Source organism: Streptopelia decaocto (genome assembly GCF_964273445.1).
Source record: "Streptopelia decaocto genome assembly, chromosome: Z".
Lineage (NCBI taxonomy): Eukaryota > Metazoa > Chordata > Aves > Columbiformes > Columbidae > Streptopelia > Streptopelia decaocto.
In genome coordinates, this window is record NC_138657.1 from 3,349,773 (window position 1) to 3,371,525 (window position 21,753).

The following is a 21,753-nucleotide window of genomic DNA, read 5'->3' on the forward strand; positions in this document are numbered from 1 at the left end:
AAAGCACTAGTTTCTTCTAAAGCACTAGTAGAAACCTTTGCTCCATATCAAATTATTATTATTATTATTACTACTACTACTACTATTATTATTTTCCAAATGTCATGATTAAGTGATGACAGCAAGATTGCTACATTCCTAAATTAATCACATAAACAAAAACACTTTGAAACAGCAAATTATTGAGTCAGGAAAAGGGAAGATGTGATCCTAATCTTTCTGTGGGAATATTTTCTAGAAGATTTATGGATATATGAGCTTTGCTTATTATTACCAATAGATGTGCATGATGGGAGCTACAAACAGTTCTGGAATATGGTGTAAATGAATAGGACAAGGCACGCTAAAAGGGGGTTTAAAATGCAATACCAGGAGAAGCAAGGCATGATCTTCAGAAAAAAGGAGAAGGCACAGATGATGATATATGAGACGGTTTTGGAAATGGTGTACTCATTATCTCCAGTCCTACTCTTGCAAGAGCCAAAAATTCAAATAAATAGATGTCAAGGCTGAAGTTACTCTCTGCTTGCTGGCATTCTCTGAATGGTGATACAAACAACCGCTGTAAGTTGTAATAAACAGAAAGCACGGAGATGGAAGCGAGAGTTACACACACTGAGTGTGGTCAACACAAAGAACCCACCTTCACGACCAATAACCGACCGCGAGGCTGTCTGGAAGCTGATAATTCCTGCCACGTTGTCACTCGCCAGAATAACCACCGTGACAGTGTCAAAACTGGGCAGAATCCGACTCCCTCCTTCAGTATGGATGAGGCTGATTATGATACTTTCATTATCCTCTGGCTCCACATCATCTAAAATGGTCAGCGTGACCATCTTTTTTGTTTCGCCTACAAAGAGAAGGACATATATGTACTTATGTGTGCTCATTGAAATCACCTTTAAAAAGACTTAATAATTTCATTTTGTAGGTAATACTTTAAAAATATAAAAAAGCACATGAAATACATTTATTTATTTACCTGCCTAGAAGTTGCTGAATGTCATTATGAAGCTTTATTCAATTACTATTGAAAAGCTACATTAGGCAAACATAATTATCAAATTATTAAATATACTATGTAGAAATAACAATGTAGGTATAATTTGAGAGTGTCTAGAATCTTTATATGCATTGTAAGTACTCTGACTTTCAAATTTAACTTAGAAAAGGGGAATATCATTTTTTTAAAAAATTACCAAGTGCATAAGTTCTCTGATGAACCATATATATAAGTATGTACACCCAATTTCAATAGATTTACTGGGTCAGGGCATGCATTAAATAAGCTGTCAGTGTGTTACTTGTCTTCTGGGCTATTAAAGAATGATAGTGCAAATAGCAAAGACGATCAATTCCAGCTCTCTAGAATCCATTATAATTTACAACACAATCCTGTTGCTCAGTGCATGGGCGTAACCAGTGTTTTATGATTATATCAGTTTACAGGATACATATATTTCTTGCTAAACTGTGTTCCAGAATACTTTGAAAACAGTTTTTACTAAACTTATAACCAGAAATGTAATTACTTGTCAGCCTCAGAATCACTGTTTGCAACCATTCCTTTGGGCTCAGAGGAATTGGCAAGCTAGCTAGCATACCAGCATCTTTACTACACTCCCATAAATTGCTTTTGAAATAGCTGTTCAGACAACTCTGACTTAGAAAATATAAAATATATCTGTCGTGCTACATGGTACTTAAGCAATGTCTGCCATTAAGTTGTTCTTCCTATTTGCAATTTTTTTTAATATGCTGTTATGTTATGAAATCTATACGATCTCAGAATCTAAAAAGAGACATCATGAAACATTAGTACTGTAATAACTAAAAGTTAACAAAAGACCACTCAGGCCCGATTCTCGTTTTCATTATCTTTCGTATAACAACAACCTTCAGCATTATTATTCCTTATTTATTTGATAAGGTAATCTTCATAATGCACGTTGCAGTATTTCTTATAAAAAATACTGAGATGTTTATACTTTTCATCTTTGTTTTTTTTCCTACAACCAACGTGTGTTCTGCAACATAATGCTATATACTAATTAACTATATTCTTTTGCATACGTATCTTGAGCATTCAGGGTGGTTTAACCTAAGAATAAGACATCACTTATCAAAACATCCAGAGGACTGAGCTCCTGTCAGGTTCTTTTTGCTTTTATTCAATTTTATAAATCAGAAGCCAATGCAAAACCTTGCCTCACCTTCAGCGAACACCAGAATCTCACCAACACCTACAAAATCCAAGTTTGGGGTGGCAGTTCCACCAACCACACGCCATTCCACTGTCACCTGTCCCAGGCTGCCTTCTGTCCTGTGGACCATCAGCTGCACGGTGGCCTGAGGACGTTCTTCTACTTCAACATACAGACCTTTCTCGGTCGCATTGGGACTTACGCTGTAGATCTTGAACACGCCAAACGCATCTCCGTTCATCATTATGATAACTGTGGAAGTATTTGGCTGTCCTATAGCAGGCTGATTTTTTGAGCTGGCTGAGATGTTCATTAGCTCAACTTTCAAAAGGGATACAGTGAATTTCTCATCCAGCTCTGGCAGATTGTCAGGCAGGATGGTGACCATGAGATTTGCAAACTCTTCACCTTCCTGCATCGTGGCCCACTGTCTGGTAACAGATTCATAATCGCTACCAGCGATGGCTTGTGTGCTAAAGAGAGCGGATGCACTGGTGATGTTTTTCTTGTAGGTCCAGAACCCTGAAGCGTTATTTAAGGGGCTGATGTCTGATGTCAGCCAAAAGCAGAGGGGAATCTCAGAGGCACCAGAAAACATAAAGGCTGAACACACTTGTTCTTTTAGGCACTGAGAGGCACAGGCAGACAGTGGGTCACTTGCTGCCGACACGTTCACTCTGGTCTTGGATGGTTGGTCAGGAATTCCTTGTACAGGAGACTCGAAACAAGACAGGATATCCTGACCTTGCTCAATGGCAAGAGCTACGACGTCAGTCTCGGAAGTGCTGTAAAATATCTGCAGCTGACCAAACCTTCCCCCACTAAAAGACATTAAAATAAAAAAAAACAAATAAATTAATATTAGTTGATGAAGTGTATGTAATATCCTGTATGTTTCTGGGTTAAAAATAAAAGTGATCAAAATCAACTGGCCCTTCCTGAATTGCTGTAAAGTTCCAAATAACTGAAGTGGATTCTCTTGAAGGTAATACGAGAATAACTACATTGTCATGTCTTGTGGACAGCAAATTTGATTATTTATAGCATTGGTAGCAGTCTGTTAAGAATGCAAATATGTGTTTCTATAAATTAACTAGAAATTAGTCTTCTTATGGCTGGCAAGGAAGAAAAAGCCTCTGCTGCCCAACCTTGTCATCTTTCCTCCTAGGCGTCCTCAGATTAATGTATCACAGGCATAAAACCCGCTTTCCTTTTCTTGTTCATTTCCATCCCACAAGGGTTTACCCATTTTGTCCTCCAGTTCAAAGCACAGGAACAGGTTGTTCTGCAGCTTTAAGTGCCTTGATGATTCAGTAGGCAAAGTGAAACTTCAAGTACACTGTGTACTTGTACATTTTTACATTGTACATTAAAATAAGTATCATATTTAAGTACTTTATGTACATTTCTAATAAGCAGACATCTAGTGCAAAACCAATGTATATGAAATAAAAACGTGTTGAGTGCACAGATCAAGAAATTTATGCAAATACTTATTCAAGAGTAGCATTACTTTTGAAATTGTAGCCAAGAAAAAAAAGAAAAAAGAAAAATAATAGATAGAAATAAAGCAAACATTATACAAACCTTCGCCTGACTGTTATATTTGCAAGCAAATTTCTTTCTAGTGGCTCCTGAATTCGATATAAGGATTGATGAAAGAAAACTGTGCCATAAGGATTATCATTGGCAGGTATTATAATATTTGCCACGCCATCTAACCCAATAGCACCACCATTGGAGGCCTGAGTTAATTCTACATGGACAATCTCAAAAAGAAAAAAAAGAAAAAAAAAAAAAAGAAAAAGAAATAATGCAGCTAAACAATTTTTGGTATTTCTAAAAATAAACACAAGCAATGTAAAATCTGAACTTGTTGCACTTTCCTGCCAGAACATTCCTTGTTTTCCTTTGCAGACATTTCTTTAACAAGTTAAAACTCTCATACTATTCAAGAAAGACATAACTGATTTACTTACTTCTTCAATTTCCGGAACATCATCAGCCAGGATTTCCAACAGCAACATCTGAACAGCTTCCCCAGGAGCAAAACTAATATTACCCGAGGCAGCCTGCAAGTCAGCATCAGCGGGATGCCCATCAATGGTAGCAACCCACTGAACAGTAACGTTACCAAGTGTCCCCGCGTTGCGGATTATTGGCAGATTTACGGTTACCGATCCAAATTCAGGCTCCTCCACAGTGAATTCAGTAATCTGAAAAACTGAAGTACAGCACAGAGAGGTGTATTTCATAAACAATGACATTGGAAGTAAATATATCACCTCAGCTACTGAAGTACATAGTTTTATTTCACTCAATTGCATTTACTTGCACAGATAAATCACTTTTAAATAAGTTTAAACTTAAAAGCAAATTTTCAGTATTAATATTTTCATGTACACAGTAAATTACATCTGTCTTTCTTGGGAGGTTCCAAAATCTGTTTTCATCTCAGACTGTGCCAACTGACTGTATATTTTTTGTTATATTAAAGCACGATTATTCCTTAATTACATTTTTTTAAATTTAGTCTATCTTATCTTTTCCTTTACTGTCTTCATCCAGGTTTCCAATTTGTCTTCTGAAAGTTTTTATTCAGTTGCTCAGTAAGAGCTCACCCACAAATCTGCAGTAAAAACGTTAACAGAAGAGAGAAAATACGCGAATATGAATCATTTACCAAAGGATCCAAATGGGTCATCAGAAGCCTCAATAGTTATGATTGCCCTTGTCAAAGATCCAAGCAAGGCTCCTCCTGTTGTTTGATTCAGCAGCTGAACATAAAATGACTCCTCAACTTCAGGACTGATGTCGTTAATTATATATATTGGCACAGCTTTACTTGTTTCTCCTTCTAATAAGACAACATCTGATGAGGCTACACTATAGTCCTCACCTAGATTTGTAGAAGTAAAAAAAAAAAAAAAAATAAAGAGCACAAATTATTAATGACTAACGGTTCAGTGTATTGAACATCATCAGTAATACCTCTCTTTTTGCTTACACAAGCATTCCTCCATGCTTTTATGTGGTTTTGTGCTGTTTTTTTTTCTTTTCTTCTCTATCTTCAGACCCAGACAACACAGTCTTTTTTTATTTTCCTTTGCCTTTTAGATATCTGGATAGTGTAAAGTAAAACTTGACTTGTAGAGTTTGCACTTTTAGACCAAGAGATAGTTACAAAAGGTCCATTATTGTCTTCCATTGACAAGGTCACACTACCAAGATGTTTCTGTCTTTGAACTCTAATTGGTCTCTGGCTTTCCAAGAGATAAAAGTGAACAGAAGCACCTTTGTAAAGTAGAGTTTAGTAAAAGGCACATTTTGTGTGTGGACCTCTACTTTAGAGGAACTTGTCTCTACAGATGTCTAGATGAACAACTGTGATACACTCTGCTTCAGAAACTAATTGAAAACATACTCTGGCATCAATCTAGCTACACATTTATTTAGAAAAATCCGTCACATGCACCATCCGCCTATTCAATCTTGGACACCAGCTGAAACACAGTGGGTGTGATTTATAACTAAGTGATTTTGATCCTGCACACTCCTCAGGTTGGCTCCTTTCTTCATGTATGTTCTGTATAGCAAGGTCCAACCGGAGAACTTAACCTCTCAGTTTTAGAAATGCAAGCTTTCTTGGGTTTTGATTGATTTTGCCTGGTTGTTTTACAGTTGAAGGCCCAGCTCTCATTTTCCCTCCAATAAGCTCACCTCAATAATGCACTGTGGTTTTAATTATGTACACAGTACTGAACAGCAGCTACATATACTGCTATAGCTTTGTTTGTTTGTTTGTTTGAAGAGGTGGTGGGCTACTAGGGAAACAAACACTCCAATTCCTTCCCTCATTTCTCTTGCAAGATTCTTCAGTGATGATGTCTCAGAGCTTTCTAAAAGCTGATGAAGAGGCTCCCCCATAAGGCTTGGATTCCTATTTGCAAAGCACACTCAGTAAATGTCTCACTACTTCTTTTTTTCACTTGTTTTACAGAAGCATATTCAATACATATGTTTGCTTCGACTGCTCAAAGCATACAGTACACTCTTTCCACTTATCATTGACTTCACACTTCTTCTATTCTGGTTTCTTACCAGCTGTTGCTGTTATTGGCATAGCTTTAAATTTCACAGAAACATCTGCAAATAATCCCCCGGTTCTGGTCACGTTAATGATTGGTCCAATGTAATTTTCAGCAACTCGCACAGTTGCAGCTGAAAGCTGAAGTGTTCCAAAAGCATCATCATTGGCATTGATAATTACATGAGCTATCGTCTCACCCTCTGATCCAAGCCGAGGAGAATTTACAACTGCAACATAAAGACAACTTAGTGAGGAGGGACCCGAAATGCTTGTTCTCTGTGGCTGAAGAGTTCATAGACATACATGTGAGTTTAGTGGTCAGTCGCCAATAGCTTTCAACAAAATTATCTTTTTTAGAATTGGACAAATTATAACAAATTATACAAACTGCACCAACATACTTCTGATGTTTGAATTATATTAGAGTAGAAAAATTCAAAATTTAAAAAATATATTAAAATTTATTACGCTACCATGCTGTGGAGCATACAGGCCATATTTCTTTTATTTGTTTGTTTATTTATTTTTCAAAGGTGAGGTATTCTGAAATCATTTGTTTATTTATTTATCTGCTCATAATTTCTACAGGTTCAAGGCAACTCTGGTTTCACACTTGCTATGACAAAATATAAATAACATTTCAAACTCTCAGCAGAATTAGATTTGAAGTTTCCCTTAACATCAAGATTAATCTGGGGCAGGTGAGCAATTAAACACACCAAGAATCTTTGAAGTACAAATCAGGCTGTAATGACCTGAATTTATCTGAATGAGGGACAAAGCAAACATTCTCTACACTAAGTAAGCAACATGTGGCTGTAATTCAACACTGATTTATTCTTAAAATACCTTTTGGCTTTCAATAAGGGAAACTAGCTTAGTGATTTCTTAATCCTGTACTTTACAGAAACAACATTAGACGAACAGGTATTAGTAGATGAACCGGTATTAGTGCACGAAAATAATACTGCAACATATTTGGCCTGAAAGACCTTGGATAAGGTGATACAAAAAGGGTAAAGAAATGCTCATCCAGCATTTGTGTTAAAGGAAATATCTATGCCAACAGCACATGGGGCAGGTTACTCAGAGTTTTCTGAACTACACACAGTTTGGCAGAGGCAAAAAATGTAACATTTAACTTGTTGCATTTTATCCTATTAGATATAAATACTATCCTTCAGATTCACATTTTAGATTTTACATATGTAAGATACTTACTTGGCCGATCCTGTACTTTCTCAATCAAAACAATACTGCTTAGCTCCACAAAAACAGATTCTGACCTCTCTGGATCATCATCATCCAAAATAGGCAAAGATATTGTGGACTCACTTTCGTTGGCTGCGAAGATCAGGTAACCTGTAACGGGTATATAATCTTTTCCCTGTATTGCTCTAACAACATCATGTGGAAGAAAAAGTGACTTTTCATCATCGCCAATAGTTCTGTATGTTATCATTACTGTACCGAGGAGACCACCACGTCTTACGACTGTCAGGGAGATATTTTTTGTTTCCTCCTGAACTTTTATTGGTCTGTTTTGTTCAGAAAAGATGAAGACTCCATATGGATCATCATTAGCTAAAATAGTTAAAGTTGCATTAGTGTGGTTTCCAAGGCGACCACTGGAGACATTGATGATTAAAACTGAAAACACCTTATCCAGTTCAGGAACTTCATCAGGAGAAACCTGTACAGTAATATTTGCTCTTGCTTGGCCAACATCAAATGATACATTCCCATATGTAGAGATCAGGTCTTCGGTAAGATCACAGGCTATGACCCAATGCAGTGTCACCTGGGACAAGGCCCCGTGCGTTCTCACAACCTAAGTGAAAAATATAAAGATCTGCTTATTTTTGTTTTATGAGAAAGGAAAGCATAAAAGTATGAGATGGAATAAAGTGAAGAATTTGACATGATGGGTTAAAAATAAATCTGTGGGTTTTTTTTAAAAATGTAATCTTTATCATGTCAACTTTGCTGCATTTGTTGTATCATCAACACCGTGGTTTTAAAATAGTAGTACCTCACATGCAAATAAGTAGAATTTATTTTAATAATAATTAATAGATATTTTTATTACATCATTTTAGCTTCAAGCTGAACTATCTCAGTGTAAAGTAGCAAAACAGAAGTTATAAACACTGTGGACTTAAGGTGAAAACGTCAATGGAAACCCAGTCAAAGCAGAAATAGAAGAGGACTGGACAGCGTTATGAGATTCAGAGCTTTCTAACCTGCAGCACAATCTCACTGTCACCATCTTCGGGCTCAGTTCCATTTACCAAGAGCGACTCAGTGCTGAACTCAAACACACCATGAGCGTCATCAGAGGCCTCAATAGTCACAAGGATGTGAGACGCGATTCCCAAGCTGGCTGTTAAGTGCAAGTTCCAAAAAAGGTTATTTTTTCTAGCATGTTTTGAAATAAAACAGCTAAAGAAATACATTACAAAAAATATGCAGGAGGGCATGACCAAAGTATCGATGCTGTTTTGTCTTTGTTTTTTAAAATGCATGGTAACTATCCACATGGATAAAGAGCTGACTTTCAATACTGCAGTCCTGTCAGCCCTTCTGTGGAACTACGCAACAAAGAAATATATTGAATATATGAATATTTAAGGGAGGAACAGAAATAAAAATACAGGTTTAACGAACAAAAATGTAGCAGAATTTAGGATGATGGGGAGTTATACAGTAAACCACAGTGTAAGCAAGCAGAGAGACTAGATGAATGCAGGTCTCATCGTAACATAAGGGAAAAATTAGTCTAGTAAATCCTACTACTAAAAAGATTGTCTCGGATGAGGTAACTTGCTGTTCAGACAGAGAAAGAGCCTGGCACTTAAGAAAACCATTTCTGGAAACCAGCACTTAAAAACAAACCCAAAACATGACACTCAGAACTGTGGTTAAACCACAGAATTAATCTCAGATTCAAACTGAAATCCTGTGCATTTACAAATAAAATTGAAAATGAAGTAGTCATATTGAAAAAAATACTCAATTTTGATACTCATATAACATTTTCAGTTCTGCAAATTCAAGTCCTAAATGATTAGGGTTTTCCCTTAGATTTTATGTTATTTCTTCATCTAGTATTTTTTAAATGTTCTCAGTATTAAATTATCTTTACTTTCTGTATGTCATGACGTAAATACAAACTTAAAGAGAAGAAATGAAAAACAATCAAAACATTCCCTTAAAAAATCTAGCATAGCTGATTTTCTTTAAGGGTGTTTTTGACTTGTAGAGAATCAAAGTAACCTATAAAGCACCCATCAAAGCATACAATTAGATAATTTTAAAATTACCTTCTATTTAAAAAGTATCTTTGCTTTTTGCTTTCAATTTTGCTTGTCAATTTTTCAACAAAACTAATTTTGCCAACTGTACTCCTACAATTATTATATTGTGTTTTGCAACAATATACTTTTGATGCTGTAGGAGCTGTTGTTTTCTAAACATTGACTGCTATTGAAACTAAACTGTAATGAAAAAGAATGGTTTGACAGAACTTCATTATAAATCTAAATTAATCATGTGTAACTGCAAGTAAAGTGACACCATGACAAGTTGTGTCAGTATGGTAATTTATAAGGGACATTACGGTTAGTAATAAAAAATAGAATTAATCAAAAATGCTTACCATGTTGATGTACAGTTGGAAGGAAGAAATCCATGTTCCCATCACCACTACCACTGTCATCATTTCTAAAGAGCTCAGCAACTTTAAGATGACAGACATACAGATATATACACATATATACATTTATAAATAAAGAGAAAGCAGAAAGTAATTTAAACATTTCCAGACAACACAAAAGAGCAGGAAGTATTCTAGGAAAGCATCAATTTTGGATGTGAAAGTATACAGGATTTCTGATAAAAGCCAGAAAAAGTAATCTATATGTCACCTCTTATTTAATTTATGACATTGGAAATAGCAATGGGAGGTCAGAAGGAAAGAAAACACCTGTTTTCTCTTTCTTTCTTTGTCTTTGTGTCCCTTCTTTCTAATTCCCCTTTATCACTCCTAAATGAGGTTTATCGTGTATAAAGTGGAAATATGAATTAAAACAAACAAACCCCCAATCTCTGCTATTGTAATATTTTCTTACAGAGTTAAAACATGTCACAAAGTTGGAAAAATGTGCAGAAAGCTTAACTAATGGAAACTTTACCCTAAATTTTGCACTTGAGATTGTATTGGAAAGGCCAAAACCAGGATTTGTGTTAAGAGGGTATTTGTCCAGTGAATTACTAAAGTTAGCTGTAAGTTCTCTGACAAAAAATATGTAAAGAGGAAAGTTAGGTTCTTTTTAACATAAGAACAATTTCAACAAGAAGTCCACATGCACGAAAGGTCTGAAGCTTTTATGAAAAGCACCACTAGGGCCACACTGCACCATATAAACAGATAAAATCACAGCAGAAAGCTGGATTCATTCAAGGTAGAATGATACAACTTCCCAGACGGTACCACACTTGCTTTTCCAGATTGCTTTTAAAACATCACATTATGGCTGCCAATCTTTCTAATTACTTTTTTTCCTCAAACCAGGTTTACAATATCCCCTACATTTTTTTTCCAGTGGAAAAAAAAAAAATCTGTAAATGGTTTTATGTGGCAGGGGAACTAACATCTTACAGCAAGATCTCCTTTCAGTATTGTTCTTGTCCCAATTTCCACAGTCTCCTACTGCTGTGATCTTATTCAATATGTTATGAGCCACTGTGTTGCAATTCCTCTGATTTCACTCAAATTGCAGAGAAAAAAAACCCACCTTGGCTATTTATCCTTAAATATTTTTAAAATATTGAAATTTCTTTCTAAATTGAAATTAATATATTTTTTACTTTAATTCTCATTACCAACCATGAAGTTACATAAAGTGAAAACCCTCAATTGCCTTTAAATGACCTAATGCATGCTAATAATACACTTTATTTCGGATCTGGAGGTTTCCAGCAATGATTAACAAAATATCTGAAGATCAGCTCTTTCCTAAGAAAAATTACAGCTGTCTGGGGGATGTGGAGGCATTTATCTTTAGAAATAACATGGAAATAGTACACCTAAGAAAGCTAAGATTTTAACGGATGAGCAGAGATCATGAAAATCCAAGAACACAATGATGTATGGACCTTACCTCCTCCCTCTGGGTTCAACAGCTCCACTTTAAATGTTTTTTCTAATTCAGGAATAGAATTATCGGTGATGTTAACAGTAATGTACTTGTATCTTTCTCCTGGTTGAAATTCCAGTGTGCCCACAACAGCCTGCAATATGAAAGCTCTTCACAGTCTAATATTTTCACGCATATGAAAAAAGAAACAGAACCTTGGTTTTGTTTGTCTTTGTCAAAACATCTACTTTTCTTCACCTAAAAAAAGAAAATCTGCTGAATCTTTCTTGTGAGAAAAAGGCATCTAAATTTACATAATTCTGAGCATCTGCATTCATCTACATTTTTCTGCACAAATATCTGCCAGACAAGCAGACACAGGTACGTACAGGTTATTTTGTTGAACATTTACAAATCCTAGTATGTACAAACATAATCTTAACCCGCACATGCATGTGAATGCTCACCTACCTAGAGTTTGATTTACTCAGAAAATATCCCTTGCTGCATTGACAATTTTATTAAGGAAAAAACATGAAAACCAGAGGAAATAAAACATACTGCACAGAAAGGAGGTAAAAGTCACATAATGATATATATACTTTAAGGTGCGTATTATACATTCATTTGTCACATCACTATATAAAACAAAGTGTTTCTGTGAAGAGAATCATACCTGGGCTAAAATAGTCAAATTAAAGGCCATCCAAAAGACAAATAACTCTGATTAAACACCTTAGCAATGGCCATACCTGGTAATCTTTAGGGCTGGAGGCTGTAAGCGGCACGGTTCTGTATTCCACCAGAACTGTTCCAAGAAGGCCTTGTGCACGAACTACCAGTAATGTGATGTGTCCAACTTCTTCTTTAACTGTAATATGGGGCACAACAGAAGCTGGCAGAATCATTTTGTCACCTGGCTGAGGAGGTGGCCCCACAGAGAACTGTAGCAGACCTGGCAGACAAGAAGTACTATTTACATGGCTTCTCTCACTGAATTTACATAATGAAAATAAATCGAAACCAAATGATATATTATATTTATATTTTATGACATTTCTGAACTTAAAAATTGATTATGGATATGTCCCTAGGCGTCAATTTTATTACTTTCTGGGGTGTGTTTTGTACCTTGCCTTCTCTCACTGATATCAGTCTTGATAAAGCCACAGCACAATAATGAATTCAGCTCTTCCCAAAAGAGGCTCAATATGTCATAGTGTTTGGTACTTATTGGTATAATAAGCATACAGAACTGTCTCGCTTTGTCAGGAATTCTCACCTGAGAAAAACTTGCACAGGATGAACTATACTACATGCAACCTTTATTTGCTCTCAGAAGGGAATCAGTGCCTGTTTGGTCACAGAAGCTTTGATGTCTTTTGGTTAAATTCTCAAGAATAAGTAACTCAGCTTTCACTCTTCTATAGAAATTATGAATTAATCTCAATATAGATCAAGTGAAACACTTGGCATTGCTTCCTCAACTACCAAGGCTAACCAAAATTTTATCTGTTGAGTTACAACTGGAAATTCTCTACCAGAAGACTGTATCATCTCCATCATCATTACCATATGGGTGGTCACTGGCTTTGATGCTGATATCGGTAGTTTCCTTTTCTGGATCTATACTTGCTCCACTGGTAGGAGTTGAGCCTAGTTTTCCATCTCCAGACACTGCAGAGACTAATGTCACACGGAAATATTCATTTAGCTCCGGAATGTCATCATCAATAACATGCAAATTTAAGACCTAGAGAAGGACCAAATCGTGAAGAAATCAAACTGTGCAGTAGACATTACTTAGGAGTTTCACAACCCTGCCTAACTCGACAAATTCTTTGATTAGTCAGTCAGCTCTATCTGCTGTGTAGTTCTCAAAGTAATGCAGACAACACTTTGCTTTGCACATAATTTAACCTAACTTCTAGGATAGTATTTCATGTTTAGAATATGTATTCCAAAAAGAACATTACCAAACTGCAAGAAATTAAGGCATATTTTCCTAAGTGCTTCACCAAGCAATATGTTATTATTACATCTTAGGATAACCATAAACTGTGTTTATTGGAATTGCAATATCTGATAGATTTCAAAATCTTGAAGAAATTGTGCTTCTGAAAAGACATTAGTGAGTAATCCAACTTAGACAGCAAAGAAAGCAAGATTTTTATGTCACCTGACACTTGAGATTGCAGATCATACTTCTAATTAATATAATCTGCTCTGCACAGGCTAACATATTCAGCTCAGACGATTCCAGCATTCTGTATATTGTGATATGATTAGACAAACATATAGAAGAAAATTCAATGGAGAAGTACAGCTGAATGAACAGCGACGTGAACCAACTGTTTTCAGATATCACAAGTTTTTGCCAAGCTCTGACCACTCACACTGTTTAACTGGGACCCGATCCCCAGTTCTAGTGGAGCCTCTGGGTTCCTTCAGCTGGTGTCAGTGAGTTTCAATCAGTCCATACTGACTTTGGCAGGGTGACAAAAGTGAAAACAAGTGTGTCGCTTTCTACCAACAATTCACCCTTTTCTATTTTATGAACGCTAATAGAAAACAACCATGAACTTTCTACTGTATTTGGGTCTTGCACCTCTTCTTAAAATACATGTGAAATTCTTGTACTACGGGTCAGGACTGAATTCATAGAAACAGATTAAGAAAAAGGGACAGAGCGTGGCCAAAAGCAGTTGCAAGACACTTGATTACAGCACTGAACTTTACTGTTGTCTGTTTAATTGATGCGGAAATAAATCCGAGTTACAAACCTCAGATCGAAACCTGACCATTTTCCAATTTCAAAAGTAGCTGGATACATTATTTCAGTACAGGACTTCCTATGCTCTGAGTATACACGTACACATATTTAAATCTAGTCAATATTTTCTATATTTATATAGATGCAAACACATGCAATACATTATGTGCATTCAAATTTACATGCATAGATGGTGACCCCTGAACACAGATCTCTAAGCATCTACCATTCAGTTGCTACCCGTCAAAGATAGAAAAAACCCTGTAAAATATAACAAAAGGCATGTGAAGGAAACGCTTTCTAGTGTGAAAACCAGTCGAGCACCCTCAGAAGGTATTTTCAAGCAGGTTTGCAAAGGACAGTATGAATAGTTAATAGGAAGGTAGGGTTTACCTCTGATCTCTGCCAGGGATGGAATGTGATAGTGCCGGTGCCATTAGAAAAATCGGTAATAGAGTAATTAATGCCAGTGGAATCAACCTGCGAGATAATGTAATTTATATACACATAGTCCAGGGCTCCCCTTGTACGCTCCACGACACAGGATATAGTGGAACCCTCCTCGGCAGTCTGGAAGGAAGAAAGAAATTGAAATGTTTGTTAATGATGTCAGAGTAAACCAAGGCAATGAATGCAAAACATGGAATTCTCTAACAAATGTTCGTGTAAAACATTGCTGTCATGTTGCTTTCAGCATTTTGGAGTGGTAGGAAGCTGAAACTGACTTGGTGGTGGTCAGAATAATCTTAGTGGAATTTACAACAGGACTACAAAGGTAAGAGAATAATTACACCCTGTTGTTTGTTTTGGACACAATCTTTTGCCCCAAACTACACGCCAAAGACAGACTTAATATGCTTGAAATGCATATGTAAAAAAAAAATGGGAATATTCTTTCACATTCATGTCAATTACTTTAATTCTAGCTAGCAATAATTTTTAAAAATATTTGGATTTCTCCTTTCCTCAACTACAAATATAATGGGGGGGAAATAAATTAAAATTAAACTATACTACCTTCATTAAGGAAAAGCTTTTGTATGCTACAGTCCTCTTAACAATTCTGTTCTCACAGGGAATGTAACTTCAGTAGCAACAATTTCATATATTTGGAACAAAGTAGGTGTTGATACTTACCATACATTTTAGAAAATTATCATCATAAACTGAAATAGAAAGTAATTTTGTTTGAAAACTGCCTGAAAGGCCAAAGCTATCTTATGCATTATAGAGACTGTATTTTTATATATATATATACACACATATACAGAGTATATATATATATATATATATATTCTGTGTAACAGAGTACAGCTCCTGCATGTGCCTTCATCTGCCTAATAGACAGATATGCACGTAAAGCAATTAAACTATTGATAAAACAGTGCTGTGTATCTGCATCATCACTGAGAGCTCCAGCTTCCCTGGTGAAATAGACACAGATAACTGCAAAACAATTAACATGCCATATAAATTTTTAATTTTGCTTCACAGTTGGCTGATGATCTGTGGCATCACAGTATTATCAGTGGCATTTGAAACTGAAGGAATCTATTATCATAGCATATGGTAGGCACATAGAAAGAAAACTGAACCAAATTGAAAGCCAGTATCACTCAGGCAAGGTGGTTACTTTCAAATACATCATAAGCACTTTGGTTAGAAAGAATATAATTAAAAGGTCATGGGAGTTCCCAAACTGGAAAATATTCTGAAATTTGTCCTCCAAAATAATCCAACCTTTTCCTTCATAATTGATTAAAGAAGTAAAAATGAATTATGCTTATTTCAATCCTCCCAAAACAAGTAGTAAGTTTATGTATTGCGTATGTGGTGGCTATGGGCAAAGAACAATTTAATGTTTAAAAAACCCAACACACAGATGATATCAAGGGAATTCAGACCAAATGTGCAATGTATATTTTGTACAATATGACAGCAAACGATTTGGACATATACCTCACACTGTTTCATTGAACGAACTTTAGTCAAATTATTTCAAACACAGAAAAACAAACTTAAAATTTTTGTAACAATCCACTCTCCAAACACAAAAAAATAAATCTGATATTTTAATTGATAACACAGTCTCAAATGTAACAGAAGTAAACAAAGAAAAATGTTCCTCTAGAAAAATTTGAGCCTTATTCTTCAGTTTATGTACTAAAATCAATTTTCTTAACAACTTACACATTTCCAAATCTTAGAAAAACTTTGCTTAACTACAAAAGCTAACAATGTGAAATGAAGGCCCTGTGCAGGTCAGTTGGTCTTGCCATTCATTTTTCTGTGTCCAAAACTTCATTTATTATTTTCCTTATGAACATCGTACCTCGGGAATACATGCTCCAGTGAAACCAAATAAGCCATTAGCATTATCACTTTTCTGTATTCTTAATCTCGCTGTGGTGTTTTCTTGTGAAATTCGAGCTCCGCCACGCACAGAAACGAGCTTTAGGACGAACAACTCCTCTCCTTCTTCCTCTTTATCATCCTTTGCGGACACAATGAATGATTTATTGGTCTCTCCTTGACGATATTCCAAATACCCAGAGATAGGGTGGACATCACTTTTCGCAGGAGTTGCATGGAGTTCATAGATCTCTGCTCGGGTCAATTTACGCTCGTAAAGCCTTACATCCTGCATTAGCCCTGTGTACCTACTGCTGCCATTGATTCCTGCTCCGATTCTCACCGTTCCTGGACCTGAGAAGGAAATTATAATTTTCTTCAAGTTATTGTATTTCTTCAAAGTAATAAATCTGCAACGGAATAGCTGTACTTGTTACAAATCAATGGTAAACTGTTTATTATCCCTGGATTAGGAATCATATTGATCTTTCCCCTCTGCTCTGCCCTGGGGAGACCACACCTGGAATATTGTGTCCAGTTGTGGCCCCTCAGTTCCAGCAGGACAGGGAACTGCTGCAGAGAGTCCAGCGCAGCCACCAAGATGCTGCAGGGAGTGGAGCATCTCCCGTGTGAGGAAAGGCTGAGGGAGCTGGGGCTCTGGAGCTGGACAAGAGGACACTGAGGGGGGACTCATTAATGTTTACAGATATATAAATGGTGAGTGTCAGGAGGATGGAGCCAGGCTCTTCTTGGTGACAACCAATGATGGGACAAGGGGTAACAGGTTCAAACTGGAACACAAGAGGTTCCACTTAAATATGAGAAGAAACTTCTTCTCAGTAAGGGTAACAGAACATTGGACCAGGCTGCCCAGGGGGGTTGTGGAGTCTCCTTCTGTGCAGACATTCCAACCCGCCCGGACACCTTCCTGTGTAACCTCATCTGGGTGTTCCTGCTTCATGGGGGGATTGCACTGGATGAGCTTTCCAGGCCCCTTCCAACCCCTGACATTCTGTGATACTGTGAAATGCAAAATCAGGAGGTTTCTTGAGCCTCAGTGTTAAAGGTAGATCATCAAAAGTCAAACAATTCCATCCTAGACCCTACCGGCACATTACCACCATCCTTATTTTTATGAGACTTTGAAACATCTCCTATTCCTTCAGAGAGAGCTGTGCAGAGCACAAATGCAACCCCTCTCAGTTTTTGTTTTGCTAAGCAGACCCCCATTTTGTCTCTCTCTGTTAGGACTGTTGATCCATTCTGATGATACTCACCATCCCTGCATTCTCCCTTCTGCACAAGCTTTACCCCTAATGCAATGGGAATATGGACTTCAGAAATGTACACCAAATTCCAAATGCTTTTAAAGACAACATTAACAGATCTCTGTTTCCAAACAATTATACCGCTCAGCAAATCATAGGATAACAGCTGCCGTTTTCACAAGGATTCTAGGCTGACAGCTCATACTCATTCCTATTGTGCTAAGACACATAGATCTCTCTTCTTTCCAGCTGTTTTCTGGATTTGGAAGAAACTCTGCTCTTGAATAGATATGGCATAGATATGACACTGAGTGTGAGTTCTAGAGATGAGCAGCCACAGCAACTGATAATGGTCCCAGGGCACAAGGAGGAGGACAGTGAGAAACACTCCGCTACTGTGCTCACCACTGTGTTGCATCCAACATTAAATGGAGAGAGATTAAATCCTTACCTTACACTTGTAGTATCTCCAGACAGAGTATATGCCATCTCCACTAATACAGAAAATTTACAAGGACTCAGACATATCCTTCTAGCAACAAAATCATTATTGCATTTCACACATCTTTGTTTTAGAAATTGAGGGGGGAAAAAGATCTTAGCTACAGTACTGCAAGTCTGATGGAAATTATTAGTTGCAGAGGCACTATCTTGTTATAGAGGGCAAATTTATTTCTCAGAATTAAACTACTGGAAGTTTAGAGGTAGAAATAAAATATTACATTATATAATTAATGAAGTCTCTTCTCTATTATCACTCTGTGTCTGTGGACATATATGCATGTAGATGTATACATGTTTAAACGTCACTGTATCTTCTTTAATTCTCCTTCTTTCATTATAAACAGGAGGCTGCATTTAAGAATTCAATAATCATTCTCTGTCTATCCCCATCAAAGAAAGCATGTGAAACTGAAGGTGAGAAGAAAGGAAAAAGGATGGCAATGATCTCCAATTAAAAAAATGTATGTGGAAAACTGGTAAACAGAAGAAAGAATACATATAAATGTATTCCAACCACATAATATCTGACTTTATAAAGGAATTGTTCCGATATTTCTCTGGTCACTACTATGCTAGTTCAGATTGAATATCTGTAATTGTTACCTATGACTAAAAGCACATCTGGGACTACCCAGTTCTATAAACTAAAGAACATATGATGAAGTTCCTTGGAATACTATTAAACTTACATGCATAATTTTAACATACAATATAAATACATACTTAAGTAAATCTATGCCCTGAAAAAATCTACTGCTTACAAGGTATTGGCTTAGTTTAAAATAATACACAACCAGAAACAAAATTGTTATTGTATTTTGTTTCAGAAACTGAGAAGAAAGTGTCATTTCTCAGCTACAGTGCTGTATATCTTAACACAAATTATTAATTGCAAAGATATATAGCTGTATGTATATGTGATATTCATGCATACATAAATATAATAATAAATTATTAATTTATTTTAAAACCATTGCAAGCCAAGTTTTCATACATTTTTGAATTTTTTTGAACTTTCACACCTCTAATTTGCATATGTGTTTTGAAAAACATCAGAATTTTCTATCCATTCTTTTCAATTAACTAAACTGATATAATAATTTCAGTATCTTGAGTACACCTGTCAAGGAGCTAGACTCTTCTATACGTTGCAGAACTTTACGAAGAAAAATAATGCAGGTTATTGGCTCACCATCAGCAATTGCTTCTCCTTTAAGGCTCTTCATTCCTCCCAGAATAGGAATTCCATCCATGTAAAATTCAATTATACTTTCATCCAGAGTAATCAGAAGGTGAAGCCAAGTATTTTCATCCAGATATTTCAGTACTGTTGCTTTAGCCATATATGTCATATTGGATCCTAATGTTGTATAATGAAGCACTACAGAAACATGAGAATCATTTGTTTGGACTTTCACACCATAATATAAGGTCCCATTATCATCGTCCTTTTCAATGATGTAACCATCAGTACTGACGTTAGGAATTAACCATGCTGAAAATGTAAAATTAGTTACTGCAGTATTTCCATTGTACGGGTATTCCGGACCAATAATCCCAAACGCATCCTCTTTTCCGCTGAAATACAAAGCGTCTGTTCCACTGTGGTGTCGCCTCATGTGAGGTTGGGATTGTACTGAACTTGGAAATGATCCCAGCAACAAAAAGTCAACCATTGATGGTAGCCCAGCTTGGAATGTACTGGACAGTATTTCCCACCCTAACCGGACAACACCAAAGGTGCCTTGTTGTCTCCAGATGGTGAAGTCTGTAATATAGGAAAGATCATCTTCAGAAAGAACATCTTCCACTATCTCTCTGTCCTGGCTCTCCGGATCGATAACAAAGACTCCAAAAGGGTCGTCATTGAATGGGATCATCACAGTCACAGCAAGGTTTGTTTCAGATAATTGACCACCAGGACCAGGAGAACCACCTATACAATGGAAGTTAGAGCAAACCTTAATGGTCGGTTTCCAACAAAGGAGTTTGAAATAAGTTACTAAGTACTTAAAGTTTTCTTAACTAAATATGTTTCTAAAAAGGCTTAAACCTTCTTTAAGAGCCTCTGACCTCTTAGAAAATGTTCTGATTTAATAATAACATAATTTACCTGTAATGTTTTCAAAACACTATAGTGATAATTTTCACAGAAAACAAAGCAGTATGTTATTTTTCAACTGCAAAACACACATTCTTCTTTCAGCTAAAACAAGATTATCTCCAGTTTTTCTGAATTAGTCAGTGAGACAGGTTACCTTTGATTCATTTGACAAACATGGGGCCAAATTCAGTTCTTATATCGCCCCAAGACTTGCACAACATGGAATGGCAAAATTTGGCCCATTGCCTCTGAAATAGAAGCAGAGATATCTTGCAAAATCAGTAACCAGTCCTGTATTAAAGCTGCCGTCAGCTCCTGCCATTAGAATGGTGAACCTCCATGTTCAAAGTGTGCAGTGATCTACCTGTTATAAGTAGAAAATCTTCCATACACACATATGGATTTCACTTACAGGAAAGGTCAACACATATTTTCAGTTGTATCTGGACACAGAAGAGCAAAAATAATACTGAGGTGGGAGGAGTCCAGGAGATTTGGAACTCTGCTCAGTATGAGACCTGTAGTAGTTGTAATTTAAGTCATATGAAGCGGTAACTATAAGCATTTTACCTACTCTAGAAAAAAGCAAGCAAACCAACCAACCTCCATTACAGTAGACATGCATAGCCTTTAATAGATTTATTTTTTCTTCAGCTACATGAAGAGACATCCTTTTTAAAGGTCAGATCATCAAAATGTGTGCAACAGTAATTCAGGAACTGAATAACTGCATTCATATATCTGAATTAAGTGAAAAACAAAACCTAAAAGCTTACCAGAAAATTATAGGATATCAAGACATGATTCAAGGCAAAGCTCTTTCCAGAGCTGGTCTCTTTTTGATTCATTAAACATAATTATTTTCAAGCAGAGAAGAAGGGAATGGTGATATGGAAGACAATACCTGAAGCATTCACCAACTTTAGAACATAAAATTCATTGAATTCAGGAATTTTATCTGAAACAGCATGGAGTGTGATTGGCTTTGATCCTTCACCATCCATGAAGCACACAGTCCCGTAAGTTTCATAGAACTCTTCTCCTGGCCTCAGCGCAGAGTCATTGTCAAACAGCTGCCAGGTCAAAGAGACATTGCCAAAGTGTCCTCTGTGTCTCAAAACCCTGTTCGGAGATACAGAAAGAGTAAATGTCTTGGCAGGTATACATCAGCATTCATTAGCAACAGAAAAACATGATTACACTAACCTTGCTTACCGTGAAAAATAACATATGATGTTCTATATAACCGCTATCAATAAATACAACCACGAACAATAATACAATCCTCTTCAAAGGTCCACAATTTCACAATGTAAT

At 36.4% G+C, this 21,753-nt stretch overlaps 1 protein-coding gene across 1 annotated transcript in view; it reads right to left on the bottom strand.

Annotated features, from left to right (window-relative positions):
- The window catches only part of ADGRV1 (adhesion G protein-coupled receptor V1), a gene marked incomplete at its 5' end in the record, with an annotated part of 258,760 nt that overhangs the window by 200,702 nt on the left and 36,305 nt on the right, over positions 1-21,753 (bottom strand). Inside the window, 16 exons of the mRNA XM_082075144.1 lie at positions 644-853; positions 2,217-3,028; positions 3,795-3,976; positions 4,187-4,431; positions 4,891-5,106; positions 6,309-6,524; positions 7,519-8,128; positions 8,541-8,680; positions 9,956-10,036; positions 11,460-11,589; positions 12,188-12,390; positions 13,008-13,188; positions 14,602-14,778; positions 16,541-16,914; positions 19,525-20,268; positions 21,341-21,558. Coding sequence (XP_081931270.1) covers positions 644-853; positions 2,217-3,028; positions 3,795-3,976; positions 4,187-4,431; positions 4,891-5,106; positions 6,309-6,524; positions 7,519-8,128; positions 8,541-8,680; positions 9,956-10,036; positions 11,460-11,589; positions 12,188-12,390; positions 13,008-13,188; positions 14,602-14,778; positions 16,541-16,914; positions 19,525-20,268; positions 21,341-21,558 — 4,739 coding nt within the window. The remainder of the gene's footprint in view (positions 1-643; positions 854-2,216; positions 3,029-3,794; positions 3,977-4,186; positions 4,432-4,890; positions 5,107-6,308; positions 6,525-7,518; positions 8,129-8,540; positions 8,681-9,955; positions 10,037-11,459; positions 11,590-12,187; positions 12,391-13,007; positions 13,189-14,601; positions 14,779-16,540; positions 16,915-19,524; positions 20,269-21,340; positions 21,559-21,753) is intronic.